The following is a 16,642-nucleotide window of genomic DNA, read 5'->3' on the forward strand; positions in this document are numbered from 1 at the left end:
ACTGCATGTAAGATTTTGTGAAGAGCAGTGACTTTACAAGGGAGCATTGCACAAGTTCCTCTTCTCTGCCTCCTCCCAGCGCTTCCCCCACCGCCAAACAGCTGTTTGGCGGTGCTTAGGACTTTCTGGGAGGGAGGGGGAGGAGCGGGGAAGCGCTGCGTCTCCAGTCCTCCCCCTCCCTCCCAGAAAGTCCCAAGCCCGCCAAACAGCTGTTTGGCGGCGCTTAGGACTTTCTGGGGGCGGGGAAGGAGCAGGGATGTGGCGTGCTCTGGAGAGGAGGTGGAGTGGGGGTGGGAAAAGGTGGGAGTGGAGCGGGGATGGGATGGGAAGAGGCGGGCCTGGAGCATCCCCCAGCAAAGTTGGCGCCTGTTCTTCTCTGGGTAAGCTGCCACTGCTGCTGCAAAGGTGCTCCCTAGTGTCCTTGCTTGCAGCGGGCTGTGCCTGTGTGGGGTAAGCCAGGGGCACTTCCCAGCCACAGTACAATACAGTACTTTACAGTATGTAATGCCTTTTGTCTGCCCCCAAAAAATTTCCTTGGAACCTAACCTCCTGCATTTAATGGGAAAATTGGATTTGTTTAACATTGTTTAACTTAAAGTTCAATTTTTCAGGAACATAAGTACAACATTAAGTGAGGAGTTACCGTATAACATTTGACCTGAACATTCTTTAATCGCAATTAACCTTTACCAATACTCTTCACATAAACATATTATACTTTTTTAATGAACTATACCTGTTTGAATTCTGAGTCTTTTCCTGCCATGACCTGAAGACTGTAAATAACTGGATCACCTTTCATTGGTTGCAAAACCTCCCATGTGATTTCACAAGTGTGATCATTTACTCTCTCTATTCTTGGCGCTGTTGGAAAAAAGCAAATACATTAGTTAACTGTGTATTGTCTCAAGTTAGTGGTTTCCACTAATTTGTAAACTGTAGCCTCTATGGTATTTTGTTTCTGAAACAGAAACAAAAGTTTTAAGTGCAAAAATATTTTTCTTATCCACTTCTCATGTTGACTAACACTACATAAATAAGGATGCTAGCACACTGCTTACATGTTTTGTTTCCTCCACAAGGATCAAGGACAATTATGATTCTCATGAATGAATAGCATAAGAAAGGTTAGTTGCTATGAAGAAAGTAGTCTGAAAAAACTTTTATTGCAGAGAAGTGTTAAGTAATAGATGTAGATAAAGAATTGCAGTTTAAGATCAACTGACCCAGTCTGAACACAGGAACTGCCGTACTCAACCATCAGACAGTGGCAAGAACCAGATGCTTCAGAGGATAGCATAGGAACCCTCAGCAGGCAGAGACAGGATAATCTGATACCTCCCCCCACCAAATACAGAAAGAAGAATCTGAACAGTGAGTGAGAGCTGGGAGGCTGGGTGAGCCTGAGACTATGTGAGAGACTATGGAAGAGACTGGGTGCTGGGTTGTGTGTAGTAGTCATTTTAGAAATTCCTCAACAATACAAGGGAAGGAAGGAGCAAGTGATGACATACAAAGGGGCCTCAAATGAGTTGGTCTATAGGTGTTCTGGATGGATCTGACCCAGCCCTGCTACCAGGACACCAAAAATGCTAGATTCCAAGAAATGTGTCCAGAAGGAACGAATACTACTACAAATGCCTAGCCAAACTTCTGACGTCACAGAAAGTTAAATCTGTACCCTAAGTGTACGGAAGGAGATGTGTAGTTTTGGTGATTTGTGTTCAAGTCTGACAAAAGGCTGTCAACCCTGCTTTAACTGTCCCATTAAGTATGGAGCTGCTGCTGCTACCTTCATAATCTATGTATTTTAATGCACCCATTATGGAGTCTCTGGATGCCACAATGAATCGTGTTTGTTAAGTGCACATTAAAGAGGAATTGTTTAAACCTCATCAAAAATAATTAACTGAATAAATATGATCACAAAGTCCTTTCTATTCAGCTGAGTTTTAATTTTTTTTTAAAAAAGCCCTTAACTTGGATTTGGGACGTAAACTACTCAGCACTGCCCCTTAACTGCAAGCTTGTTTATACTGAATAGGACTAGTAGTACTGATTTATTAAGTAGTGAGAAAAATGACATTACAGTTAAATGACAAGTGCAAATACAATGCTTACCTTTCAAGGCAGCTGGAACAGATTTGGTAGTCGTGAAAATGTACTCTTGAGAAAGTGGACCTTCGCCAGCTTCATTACAAGCCTGAATACAAAATTTGTAGGATGTTGACTCAATGAGTCTTTGTACTTTGTATGTATGACATGGTCCTCTATATAAGGATATAAACCTGAAAGTAGAAATAGTGATTATGTAAAACAGATTAAATAGATTCCAAAGTAGTCTGCATGATTTCTATTTTTGTTTTAAATTCACTCTTATCTTTTTTTAAATGCCTGGAATTGAATGACCAGCTCATAAATACTGATGTCCAAGTTAATGTATGGTCTTTCAGTAATACAGAACAATGAGCTCACTTTTCAATAAGCTGTGACTATTGCTGGTCTTATTTCTTCTCGGAGTGGAAAAGGGGGAGAGCTCTGGATTAGTTTAGTATGTGGTGCTTTCTATTTTCACTGCTCCCCTATCATATTCCTGCTTTTCAAAAGTGAGTTGGTCTGGATTTTAGCTACCTGCACCTCAGCAGTATTCCTCACTAGCTCTAAGAATGGGTCAAGTCTCTGCGATTCCCATTGCTCTTCCACATTTTTGTGGGGAAGGTGTGCTATGGCCCAAATCTCACATCTGTGTGGGAGAGATCTGTCACAGTTGCAACATACGTTGTTGTCCCAGTCTGATGGGTTTTTCTAGATTGGTCACACTCTCTTGTGTAGTGATGCTGGAGCAGGTCAGTTTCACTGGCCCGTCTGTTTGATTTTCAGTCTTGGGGGTTCTAATACTGGTTTTGTCTCAGAGGGAGTGGAGAGGTTTTGTTACCATGTTCTACTCCTGTTCATTTCTGAGTTGGGGTGCAAGCATGAATTACTTTTTGGTAGCGATGGTGAATTCCCTGCTATGTGGATCTCCATTTCTGTTTATTCCTATGTCAGGGCAGGTTCCACTTGGTAGATCCCTACTTTTCTCCAGGTCTCAAGCTATCGTATGCTCATACTATGGTAGTGTATGTGGTGCGGTGGTATTGTGTGTTTTGCTATCTAGGGAAAGGTGGTGCAAGCAAAAAATTAATGAATTTAAATCCTTAAACTCCTCACCCTGTAAAGAAAGCAGCAACAAGGTGAGAACTCACCCCCCATCACCCAAGAGGCACATCAAGTTAAAAGAATTAGCTCAGACTTAGTCAACATAAATACTTAACAAAACCATAGAAAACAGAAGAGCCTGGTGGCACAAGCCATCTCATCTTCACATCAAGCTCTTCATGTTAAACCTTCACTATGAAAACCTTTCAGTTTTAATGTCTTGCACCTTCTAATGCTGTACATCAGAGTCTCCCCTTTTCTTCCCAAGGTAGACAACTTCTTAAATTCATTTTAAATTAAACCAAAGGTATGATGTCTTCTTCCATGATGCCTTTCTGGTACTTCCTTATCCATTAAACAACACCATGTATAACGCAGAGCACATACAAAAGGAAGTGATATTAGTGCTAACCTTCCATTCTTATCTTCCATTTGAAGGTGGTACTGAATGGAGTCAGTTAATGCTTTTGAAGTTCCCTCTCCCCATTTTAGCTTGAGAGTCTGAGAACTGTACACAGCACATTCCAGGCGAGGTGGATCAGGAGGGAGTGGTTTTGTTTTCAGTTTTATTGTGTGGCTGAAAGGACCTGCTCCAAGACTATTTAGGGCTTGAATTCGTATTCTAATAATTAAAAAGAAAAAAATTATCCACGTAAACAGATTTAAAAGGGTAATTGATTAATTCCAGGACTCATCTTCAAGAGTCTTACAGTAGAGAATAATAAGGTCATTGAATAGATACTACTTTTTATGATATACATGTCCCTTACCACGAAGAGTGGTTGGATTTAGTCATAAATATTAGTGAATGTGCATTCATCTTGCAGTACTTTAAACAATGTATTCTATTAAAAAATAAAGAATATTAACGTAAGGGTCATCATATAATGACAGGCAATAAAAGTTCTAATGTTTCGGTCCTGGGACATCAAGTGATCCTAGTTCAGCACAAGAACTTATATTTATAGAAAGCCATGATCTTCTGAGTCCCTCCCAATTACTGCATATTTTCATTATACCTGATAAATGAAGTAATAAGCAACAGATAAACATTCAGCTTTCTCTGATAATAAACATCCACATTAGGACCAGCCTTAAGAGAGTTGGGGTGGCCAGAGAGAAATTCTGAGAGCCTCCTAGAACTGAACGAATTCATTAAAAACGGCAGGGAATATTTGGGCTGCCACCAGTTTTTTCTCTTGCAGGGAGCTTGCAGTGGTGCTGGTATCACTGGTAGTGGCACAGTTGGTCACTCCCAACAATGAATTATCAAGGGGGCCACAAGAAAAGAGGGAAAGAAAACAATAAGTCAGCGGACTAACAGCTGTGAACTTTGCAGACCATCGTGATTGTGGTACGGACGAGGAATAATCTGTGATTTTTCAGGAAGTCAATGTTGCAAACTTTCAATCTCAGGAACAGGTTTACAGCTTGAACGTCTGTGACTCAACGAAGAAGATTAGAAACTTATTTTTACAAAACAAAAATAGAAAATAGCCCAGAGATTTAAAGAGCATAGAAATCAGGGGGACACAGCTGCAGGCTTTACGGATTTCAGAGGTAGCCTTGATTAGATCAACACTCCATGACTCTAAGCCACCTCATTTTCCATTAAAATATCATACATTCATGTCTGTGTGTTTTGAAAAAAATCAATGTTTGAGCAACTGCAAAAAAAAAAAAAATCCAAGCTCTGAGCATTCAAGGGTCACAATTGCAAAATGCTGGGGTCCCTTTGTGTGCACATATTTAATTCCTTATATATCTATCACTATAGAACTGTTTAATTTTGAGTATGTTAATTTATTAGCATACTGTAGCACTGGCGACCACATATTTGAGTTTTGTTTATTTTCACAAGAAGCTGGCAGAGTTTATCAAATCTGTGATATAAAAGTACTTGTGTGTCTAAGTGCAAAAATATCTTTGCAGTGTAAATTTTTAGTTCTTTGGTAAATTTTTTTTTACAATTTCTCAATGTGGCAGGCAGTAGTTTTTTCAATTACTAATATAACAGTTTTAAAAGTAATAACAACACAAAAGTATTTTATTTTAAAAAAATATTAAGGGTTACCCCGACAGTCTATAATGAACATCATACACATGGGATGAAACCCTGGCCCCAATGAAGTCAATGTGAACTTTGCCATTGACTTCAATGGTGTCAAGATTTCACCAAATATATTTTAATGAAGAGGATCTGTGATTGTAACATGAGCATAGAATGCTATTCTACTGTAAAAGTGACTAACGTGGCACAGTGGAATTCTGTGTTCATCATCTATTAATAACTGCCATATTAAATGTAACCGATTTACAAGGAAAAGGATGTTTTCTGTAACCATCACTTTTGCAGACGCCACCTGGGATCTCAAAGTTATGCTCTCTGTGCCTAAATGTATCACCCCCAGCAATAAAGGTTTTGCAGAAATTGCATCACACTCTGTAACAACCCAGCACTGGATCAGAAATGGAAAATAATGACAAATGGACGCAGCAGATCAAATGACATACAGTCTTACCATGGACAGATCTTACTTAATTTGACAGATACCTTAGAGGTCTGTCTTTTTTCAATACTTTGGCAAACTATACTTGTATAGCTTGTTCCATGACAACAAAGTCTCACTGAATTTGAATTTGCAACCAGAACTTTGTTAACCAATATGAAGTTGATGCATGAATGGAATTAGGTTGTCTTTTTCCAGAACTACATTGGTTCTGCCATCCTAACAGGAGCAAAAATTTGGTAGACACAACTGAATGCCCATAGTGACCAAATCTGTTGAGTTCATTACATACTCTCTTTTCTGACCATAGCTACATACTAATACTTTGATAGGGCGGTAGTGATTAGAAGCAATGTGGGAACAAAGACAATAGATTATTTTCCTTCTATGTAAAATGCTAAGGAAGCCACACCACTTTGCACAGCATACCTGTATGTTGTGTCTGGCTGCAAATTGTCTATGAAATAGCTTGAAACCTTCCCAACAGTTACAGGCTGTTTTTCTCCATAGTCTATGCTGTAGCCAAGGATTTCAGAACCATGGTCACAGGGCTTTTCCCAGCTTATGGCAAGGCATGTGGAAGGTGAATAGTGTGGACTCTCCACTTCATCTTCACTTCTTCCCTGAAGACAAGTCACAACTGCAGGTACAGAGGCTGGTGTCATGCATACAACTACTTCACTGAAAGGTCCTGCGCCTGCAACATTCACTGCCTGAAAATGCAAAGTAACATAAGAATGGCGATACTGGGTCAGACCAACGGTACATCAACTCAGTATCCCGTCTTCCCACAGGTGCTTTAGAGGGAATAAACAAGAACGTCTGAGGAACGTCTGAGGGGGCGGGGGGAATAAACATGGGGAAATAGTTTTACTTTGTGTAATGACCCATGTTTATCTCCTCCCCCCACTGTTCCTCAGACGTTCTTGTCAACTGCTGGAAATGGCCCACCTTGATTATCACTACAAAAAGTTTTCTCCCCCCGCTCTCCTGCTGGTAATAGCTCACCTTACCTGATCACTCTCATTACAGTGTGTATGGTAACACCCATTGTTTCATGTTCTCTGTGTATATAAATCTCCCCACTGTATTTTCCACTGAATGCATCCGATGAAGTGAGCTGTAGCTCACGAAAGCTTATGCTCAAATAAATTTGTTAGTCTCTAAGGTGCCACAAGTATTCCTTTTCTTTTTGCGGATACAGACTATCACGGCTGCTACTCTGAAACTTATCCATGAGTGGAGGTCTCTTTTATCCCATTCCTGCTTACTTTGCTTAAGAGCCCTCTGTGAGGGATCTTGTCAAAGGCTTTCTGAAAGTCCACGTACACTATATCCACTAGATTACCCTTGTCCACATGTTTGTTGATCCCCTCATAGAATTCTACTAGATTGGTGACGCATGATTTCCCTTTACAAAAGCCATGTTGACTTTTCTCCAACAAATGGTGTTCATCTATGCATGTGATAACTCCGTTCTTCACTATAGTTTCAACCAATATGCCTGGTACCCAAGTTAGGCTTACCAGTCTATAATTGCCAGGATTGCCTCTCGAGCCTTTTTGAAAAATTGGTGTCATATTAGCTATCTTCTAGAGGATTATTTAAATGATAGGTTTCATACCACAGTCAGTAGTTCTGAAATTTCACATCCGAGTTCTTTCAGAACTTTTGGGGGAATCTCATCTGGTCCTGGTGGCATATTTCTGTTTAATTTATCAATTTGTTCCAACATCTCCTCTATTGACACTCAATCTGGAATAGTTCCTCAGATCTTTCACCTAAAAATAATGGCTCAAGTGTGGGAATCTCCCTCACATCCTCTGCAGCGAAGACCAATGCAAAAATTCATTTCACTTCTCCGCAATGACCTTTTCTTCCTTGAGTGCTCCTTTAGCACATCAATTGTCCAGTGGCCCCACTGCTTGTTTGGCAGGCTTCCTGCTTCTGATGTACTTAAAAAAACTCTTTGCTGTTAGTTTCTGAGTTGTTGGCTAGTTGCTCTTCAAATTCTTTTAGGCCTAATTATACTTTTACACTTGAGTTGCCAGAGTTCATGCTCCTTTCTATTTTCCTCAGTAGGATTTAACTTTCAATTTTTGAAGGATGCCTTTTAGTCTTTAACCGCTTTCTTTTTCTTTATTGTTTGTTGTGGCACTTTTTGGTCCTCTTACTGTGTTTTTTAATTTGGGGTATACATTTAATCTGAGCCTCTATTATGGTGTTTTTAAAAAGTTTCCATGCAGCTTGCAGGCATTTCAGTTTTGTGACTGCACCTTTTAATTTCCATTTAACTAGCTTCTTCATTTTTGTGAAGTTAAATGCTACTGTGGTGGGCTGCTTTGGTGTCCAAGGACGTTAAATTTAATTATATTATGGTCGCTATTATCAAGCAGTTCAGCTATATATTTTTCTGTTTGACCAGATCCTGTGCTCCATTTAGGACTAAATCAAGAATTGCCTCTCCTCTTGTGGGTTCCAGGACTACTAGCAGTCATTTATGGTATCAAGAAACTTTTTCTGTGCATCCCATCCTGAGATGACATGTACCCAGTCAATATAGGGATAGCTAAAATCCCCCATTATTATTTAGTTTTCTATTTGTATTGCTTCCCTAACTCCTGGAGCATTTCCTAGTTGGGTGGTTGGTGGTAGATCCCTACAGCTATATTCTTATTATTCAAGCATGGAATTTCTATCCATAGAGATTCTATGGTAGTTTGAGTCATTTAAGGTTTTTACTATATTTGACTCTATTCTTTCTTTCACCTACAGTGCCACTCTCCCACTAGCATGACCTACTCTGTCATTCCTATATGTTTTGTCCCCCAATATTACCGTGTCCCATTGCTTATCATCGTTCTACCAAGTTTCTGTGATGCCTATTATATGAATATCCTCATTTAATATGAGGCATAAAGTTCACCCATCTTAGTATTTAGACTTCTAACATCTGTATACAAGCACTTACAAAATTTGTCACTTTTTAGCTGTCTGCCATTATGTGATGTAATTGAATGGGACTTTCATTTGACTGTTTCTCGTCAGCTCCTACCTGTACTTTATCAACTTCTATCCTCTCTTCCACACTAGGATATAGAGAATCCCCATTAATAGATCTTCCCCTAAGGGATGTCTCTGTCCAAACCATGTGCTCCTCCACACCTGACAGCCTTCTCCCCAGACCTTAGTTTAAAAACTCTTCTACAACCTTAAATTTTGCATGCTAGGAATCTGATTCTGTTTTGGTTTAGGTGGAGCCCATCCTTCCTGTACAGGCTCCTCCTTTCCCAAAAGGTTCCCCAGTTCTTAATAAATCTAAACCCCTCTCCCTATGCTATTGTCTCATCCATGCATTGGCCTAGGCTAGGCAGGGACTGGGAAGGCCTGTGCCTGCCTTTCTTGCCACGCTTCCTCAAGAAGTCCTGTCTAGGCTAGGGATGGTAGAAATGCTGCTGGGGTTGTGGCTTAAAATGTTTGCACTGGGTGGTCGGTGTATGTATGCCCAGCGACTTCATCATTGCCTGAGAATTTTTTAGGCTATGAAGCCTGGAATCTGTTTGGTCCACAAACAGGCCCATGCCATCGAACGGCAGGTCCTGTGAAGTTTGCTGCACTTCCAGGGGAAGCCCAGACACCATGAGCTTCTCCTCATGTCTGCACTGTCCCATGAGGCCTGCAAAGAGGTCTGTGCCCTTGTCCATTATGGCCCCAAACTCTTCCCTGGACTCTCTGGGTAGTAACTCCTTGAACTTTAACATGGAGCACCAGGAGTTAAAGTTGTACCTACTCAGGATTGCCTGCTGGTTGGCAAGCCTGAGCTGGAGCCCCCTGGTCCAGTAGACCTTCCAGCCGAATAGGTCCAGCTTTTTAGAGTCCTTAGACTTTGGGTTTGGACCCTGCTGCCCCCAGGCTTTCATGCTTGTTTATCGTGGCCACCATCAATGAACAGAGCTGCGGGTGCATATACAAGTACTTGTACCCCTTAGAGGGGATGAAGTACTTTCTTTGCAGTCGGGGGAATGGAGGCAGGGTTTTTGGTGTTAGCCTGAATCGTTTTAATGAGGGGCAAAGCCACCCTCGATGGCTCCTGGAGCCAGGATGTCCACCATCGGGTCCTCCGGCTCGACAACCTCCTTGGCCTGCAGCCCCATGTTGTGAGCCACCCTGCATAGCAGGTCTTGGTGTACCCAACTGTTGATAGGGGGTGGCCTGGAGGAGGAAGACCCCGCTACTGCTTTGTCCAGGGAGGACGAAGACGATGCCGGGGGGGACACAGGGCCCTCCTGGCCACCTGGAGCCCTAGAGATGTCCTGCTTGGTGCCAGGCTCCTCTGCGACGACTGCAGGTTCTGTGCTGGTGGTGGGCACGGGATGGGGAGGCGGCTGTGTGGCCCGTACCGATGTAGTCTCGGAGCCTTGAGGGGTGGGACAACTCGCAGCTGCCAGGGGCATTTGTGGTTCCGATACCATTGAGTGGGAGCCTCTGGAGTGAGTGCCCTGGGTCTGGTGGTAGGCCCACAGAGTCCGAAAGGGCCACCAAGCTGGCTCCTGCCACTGCACCTGCTATGGCACTGCACCCATGTCCTACTTGTGGCAGCCTGACGGGCGCCAGCTGTGCTGCGAATGGTGGGACTCTGCCTCCGACGATATGGACATGGAGCGTTAAGGCCACGGTGGTGATGAGCAGAGCGGTGCCAGGGATTGGTGCGGTGAGTACAGTGCCGGGGAACGGTGCCGCATTGAGCGGTGCCAGGATGGAAAGTGGTGCCGGGATGTAGAGCAGCACTGCGCCTGAGAATGGTGCCGTCTGTCCAGTGCAGGGGACAGGTGCTGTGTTGTCTGCAATGACCGGTGCCTTGAAGACTGAGTCAGGGACCGTTGTGGGGAGCAGTGGCTCAGAGAGCGAAGCCTGGGGGATGGTGATCTCCTCCTCATCATCGCCGGCTTGCCTCTAGAACAGGGGTTGGCAACCTTTCAGAAGTGGTGTGCCGAGTCTTCATTTATTCACTCTAATTCACGGTTTCGCGTGCCAGTAATACTTTTTAATGTTTTTAGAAGGTCTCTTTCTATAAGTCTATAAAATATGACTAAACTATTGTTGTATGTAAAGTAAATAAGGTTTTTAAAATGTTTAAGAAGCTTCATTTAAAATTAAATTAAAATGCAGAGCCCCCGGACCGGTGGCCAGGACCCGGGCAGTGTGAGTTCCACTGAAAATCAACTCGTGTGCTGCCTTTGGCATGCGTGCCATAGGTTGCCTACCCCTGCTCTAGAAGATGCCCCGCATTGCGGCACCGGGGGCCTTAACTTGACTGGCTGGGGACCAAGGAGCCATCATGGCAGTTAAGTTCCAAGCGGCCTCAAAGGTGTCCGGGTTGGATGGGAGTTCTATGTCCTCGACGCGGCACTCTTGATCAGGAGAACCCAGCAGTACTGGACTTAACGCCCCTCCCCTGTGGGGCCAAAGTCGATGGTGTCATCTCCTGTGCTGTCATCTCCTGTGCTGACGGCACCGGGTGCTCCTCCGTTGGATGCACTCCGGCAGCACTATCCAATGCAGTGGTTCCTGGCGCGGACAGACATCCCCTGTCCATTTTCCTGTGCTGTTTATGTGGCACCGAGGAACGAGAGTGGTGCTGCGCTGCCTCCACTGGCTTTGGTGCCGGGGAGTGCCAGGTGCCGAGGGTCTCTATGACCAGAGTCCTTCCTCGGCACCGTCTCATGCACGGAGGCCGGGGCACTCCACATGGAGGAGCTCGGTGCCAGATCCCACCAGTCCTGTGCCGGTTGCGGATGAAGGGCTGTCTCTATCAGGAGTTGTTTGAGCCTGAAGTCCCACTCTTCCTTCGTCCTGGGATGGAAACCTTTGCAGATTTTGCACCAGTCTGTTTGGGGTGTCTCCCCCAGATACTTGAGGCAAGAGCCATGGGGGTCGCCCGTTGGCATGGGTTTATGGCAAGTTCCACAAGCCTTAAATCCTTGGGATTGAGGCATGCCCCAACCCCAAAGGGGAACAGGAAAATTGGGGTCGGGGAGACCCCCACTCCTACAACAACTAACACTAACTGTCTAAGAACTTTAAAAAAACTATTTACACACTAAACTAGCTGAGACTAGAAAGAGGGGAGCGCTTGCGAGAGCAAGCAACCACAGTTCCAACAACTGTCACTGGCAGTAAGAGGGAACTGAGGAGGCGCCAGGTTGGCAGGGTCCTATACTCACTGCCATGGAGGCGCCACTCCAGGGGGCTCCACAGCCAACCTGACGGGTGCTGCTAGTGGAAAAACCTTCAGATGACTGTGCACACGGCAGGCACTCACCTAACTGGAATCAAAGAAGCACCTGCAGGTCTGCCTGTCTTACTGACTCTTTGTGTGGAACTGGAAGCATTTCAGCGAATGCCACCATGGAGGTCCTGGACTTCAATCTCTTACCTAGCAGCCTCATTTGGCCTCCAGGACCTCTTTGCTACCTTTCCCTATGTCATTGGTACCTACATGTACCACGACCACTGGCTTTTCTCAGCACTGCACATAAGCCTGTCTAGATGTCTTGAGAGATCTGCAACATTCACACCCGTCAGGCAATTCACCATCACAAACCCATATATATATTTCTCATGATCGAATCCCCCATTACAATTACTTGTCTCTTCCTAATAACTGGGATTCCCTTCCCCAGAGAGGTATCCTCAGTGTGAGAGAGTGACATCATCTGGAGAGAATGTCTCAATTATGGGACCGTTTCTCTCCGCTCCACTTTGATGTTCTCCTTCCCTGAGAAAGTAAAATAAATATTCATTGTACCACTGAGATCTGTGAATAGCAGGATACCAACAGTAAGTCTTCCTCTTTACCTGAACCCTGCAGTAATATATAGTTGCAGGCAAAAGTCCTTTCATTTCATAACTGAGTCCAGTCCCACAGTAACAGATCTGCATGCATCCTTCCACACTGCCCCACTCCAAATGGTATTCTGTGACATCGGCTCCATTATTTACTGGGACCTTTAAAGTTAACAGAAATAATTAATACTTGAATTCATTGTCTAAAAATCAGACCAAACTCACCAAATCTTGACTACTTTCTCTATAAAACAGTAAGAAGTAGGCCAGAAAGCTGTAGAAACAGCATTTCCACAGGAAAGTTACCCTATGGTAGCTTCAGCAATCTCCAGTTCAAGCAAAACACTGCATTATTTTATTGATCTTGAGCACATTAAAATACTAATGGATAATGTTCATGGTGGCAGAGTATTATATGTGGAGCAGTAATTGCTTTTTCAGTTGCTTAAATACTGAAGTGACACTAAGTGATAATCATAAAATCTATTAAATGCGGATATACTTCAACATGATTTCTCTTGAAGGACTAGATTACAAATAATGAAATAAAAGTTATTCTCTTCTTTTATGGAGGACTTACCAATCTAAGATATTGCTTCTCACTGAGTATATGCTATAATGAATCATTGCTCCAGGGCAGTTTTTTTTTTTAAAAGAATCATTAGTTTAAGAAGTGGACTATATGCAAAACGAATGTGATTGAACACAAATAACTTTTTTGAGAATAGTGTTTGATGTCCAATAGCTATGATTGGCAGAAATCCTTCTCTTCTATAATTTACAATAAATTGTGGCATATTCTGGACTATTTATAGAGTATATTAAAATTGTTAAAACACACTTAGGTTGCAAAGTCAAACACTAGAAAGTTAGGATGCACCAGAAGCTAGGTTGGCCATGTAAACTTTAATTCTGCTCCTTTGTGTGTATGCATCATGATACAGTATTCAAATATATGATTATATACTACTGTTTCCAGAGGACCCCTGCCTCATTCAGGACACAGAATGGACAATCCAGGAATGAGGCAGCCGTGCAAATATTTTTATTCTCATTTTTCAATTAGTGGCTCCATGCCTTACTTACTGTCCAGTGTTCAAAGCCTATGAACAACACAGAATTATTTTTCTCATGGTATTTTTGATCATGGTACTTATAATTGTATCTGTGTTGCACAGACATACATTAATTTATCTCAATTACAAGATGACAGAATTACTTTTCCCATTTTATAGATGGGGAAATTGAGGCAAAGAGGCTTGGCTGAGACCATACACTGATTCAGTGGAAGGGTCAGGATTAAAACTCAGGACCTCCTGAGTCCCAGTGCTATGCACATTCCTGCAGACCAAACTGCCTTGCTGCCAGAGGGGCTGAGCATCCACAGCTCCCAATATCATCGGTTGCATTTGTGAATGCTCAGCACTTCTGCATCTCAGTTTGCAGGTATCTTAAGCTGGGCACCCAGTAAATGAGGAACACACAATTAAAATCTCCTGAGGGCAACGTGCTGCTGCTGCTGCATTGTTACCAGTGCAGTGTGGGCATCTTAGAGTACAAGGTTCTTATGCAGTTATTATTTTGATTTGCTGCCAAAATTTTGCTGACAATGCAAATGACAGAAGAGAAAGATAAATTTTTGAAAATCACCAATCTCAGCCAAACCTGAACCAAATTTCATGAGACAAATAAAAGATACTTCTCTGGCCCCAAGACTTTTGCCCTGCTGAATTTTAAAGTCCTGTTGTAAACAATGAAAGTGTTAGAGATTCTTTTAAAAAAAAGTTTCAAGACTTTCATGAAAAGTGTTAGGCAGCCTAAATATAAAGGTTTCTACCAGCTTTCTCCTGTAATGTGGGATTCCATCCAACACTTAATTTGTTTGTTATTTATTCTCACTGAGACCAAGTTATATAATATGAACTTTCCATGTCAGCTTGTGCAAAAGTATTGTAATTTTTTTTTTTTTTTTGCTTTTTAAAGTGAACATTTTATAGATGCAAAAATGCGTCTGAAAAACCTTCGGCCTTTTTGCATTCCTCTACAATGCTAACTCCCCATCCAATAGTAAGCAATTTTTTTAAAAGTTAAGAGTCCTCCCCCACCCTGCAGTGACAATCTTTTTCAAATTTAGTCTTGATGAGATTTATTTTGCTTGCTAAAAATCACACACCTGAAAACTGGGAGGTTAACAGATAGACCCTTTGCTACACTATATAAAGTATAAATCAGCTTAGAAAAGTGGTGCGTATAAAACAATCATTTGTATTGTGTGGCTATCCGGGTTTTCTGCAAAGGAAGATAAACAAATGGTCTTAAAAAAATTAAAAAGAATCTGCATCAAATTCATACTCACAGTGTAGCACTAATAGAAAAACCCATAATAAAAACAAAGGAACAAGAGGACATTGTGTTTCGAAGTTTGAATATGCGTAGGTCATTTAGCTACAAATAGTGTATGAAGGAAATGGCAAATTATGCTTCGAGGATGTTTATATGCTATGTTTAAGTTTCAATGTAAAGATAACCCATAATCAGGCAGCTTGTTTCTGTTCTGTTTTTTTTAAATCTTGTCTTAGCTACAGTTTAGGCTTTTTAAAATGGAAAGAAGAACGTAAAAGGTAACAATCGTAAAACATAAAATAAGCCTAAAATACACAGCACAACAAAATATTCCTACCTCCCAATACACCTGTGCACATGTTGCTGATCTACACGTTACTTGAGGGGGTTTGCACTGATCCGGTGGTCCAGGGGCTGTAGTAATTTCACATTTTTCTGAATAGGGTCCAAACTATTAAAAATAGGTTGACATAATTACTACCATGTTTTTAAATTGAAGTTTTGTCCACAGTAGCGGTATATACTATTAGTGTTTAACATTCAGCATCAAATATTGTGTGACTGTAATTTGTAAGATGACTTGTCATGACTTTGGGGTTCATTTCAAAGTTTGAGCATTCTTCAGAACCACTATACTATTCGTCCTCTACTGGAGATGTAGTGAGAATAAACATGACAATTTACACTCTGTAACTTAGAAGAGCACATTACTCTGTAAGTCACAGTTGCCAGGTTTTATATGACAGCTAACCTATAACAGAGAATATTGTACAATTGTGTATTTATTTAAATTGAAATGAAACAGAAGACTCCAAATAAGCTATAACTATAATTCTTCCTCTGGATGTTAAAAAGTAGTTAAGTGTTCATGACCTGTCAAACCCTTTGCTTCTCTGCCAACATTGACAACTAGTGACAATCGTGATAAAGGTTTCTGTGAGGTGGACTCCTGTACATTAACTGAACTGAGATGCCCACTCATTTTACTTTTAAATTAAGGCATTGGCTATTTAATAAAATCAAATATTTTAAAGCAGTGGTTGATTTTAAAACAGTTAATGCAAGGTTAATGTTCAAAATATAAGGAACCAGAGAACATTTTCTTACACTTCATAAAGTACACACTAATAGATAAAAAACACAGGAAAAAAATGTAATAAAATGCTAGTTGCTATGCTCCAGAATGTGCAAAACTACAGTATATAAAATCATTTACCTACTTACTTCACAAGGGTGTCATGATAATTTATTAAAGTTTGTACAGTGCTTTGAATAAAGGTTACATTATCAACATTATCATTTAGATTTAAGTAGTAATTAGATGTTTTCTCTTTCCGTCATCCAAACAACCCAGGCTTATTCAAATTGGTCTTTAACTGTTGGGTACTACAGTGCTCCAGTAAATCATCTGAACCAATTAAATCTACATTAAGAATTTGCATGACAAAACTTCTTAACATATAAAAATTTTGAAAACAGAAACATGCATCAAAATGATTGCACTCTGTGTAACTCGTTTGATTTCAGACTGCCTCCTTACCCCAGCTTTGTTAGCTGCTCGCAGCCTAAAGCTGTACGTCTTTCCAGGAAGAAGGTTGCTTATGGTGCATTCAACATCAGAACCTTGGTAAACCTCTCTGTGTTCATCCGTTTCCACAGAAGACATTTCCATACCATAACAGGTAATAGGTGATCCACCATCTGCTTGAGGTGGTCCTAAAAAATAGGGAAAAGGTTTATATGGT

The 16,642-nt window shown here is 41.7% G+C and overlaps 1 protein-coding gene across 12 annotated transcripts in view; it reads right to left on the reverse strand.

The window, feature by feature from the left end:
• The window catches only part of FNDC3A (fibronectin type III domain containing 3A), a 210,008-nt gene that overhangs the window by 6,993 nt on the left and 186,373 nt on the right, over window positions 1-16,642 (reverse strand). For all 12 annotated transcript variants that reach the window (XM_073343811.1, XM_073343802.1, XM_073343820.1 and 9 more), the window contains 7 exons: window positions 16,438-16,613; window positions 15,235-15,348; window positions 12,567-12,716; window positions 6,138-6,421; window positions 3,611-3,820; window positions 2,122-2,288; window positions 737-864 (listed from right to left, as the gene is read on the reverse strand). In XM_073343811.1, coding sequence (XP_073199912.1) covers window positions 737-864; window positions 2,122-2,288; window positions 3,611-3,820; window positions 6,138-6,421; window positions 12,567-12,716; window positions 15,235-15,348; window positions 16,438-16,613 — 1,229 coding nt within the window. The remainder of the gene's footprint in view (window positions 1-736; window positions 865-2,121; window positions 2,289-3,610; window positions 3,821-6,137; window positions 6,422-12,566; window positions 12,717-15,234; window positions 15,349-16,437; window positions 16,614-16,642) is intronic.

This window comes from Lepidochelys kempii, chromosome 1, assembly GCF_965140265.1.
Source record: "Lepidochelys kempii isolate rLepKem1 chromosome 1, rLepKem1.hap2, whole genome shotgun sequence".
NCBI classification, from domain to species: Eukaryota; Metazoa; Chordata; order Testudines; family Cheloniidae; genus Lepidochelys; species Lepidochelys kempii.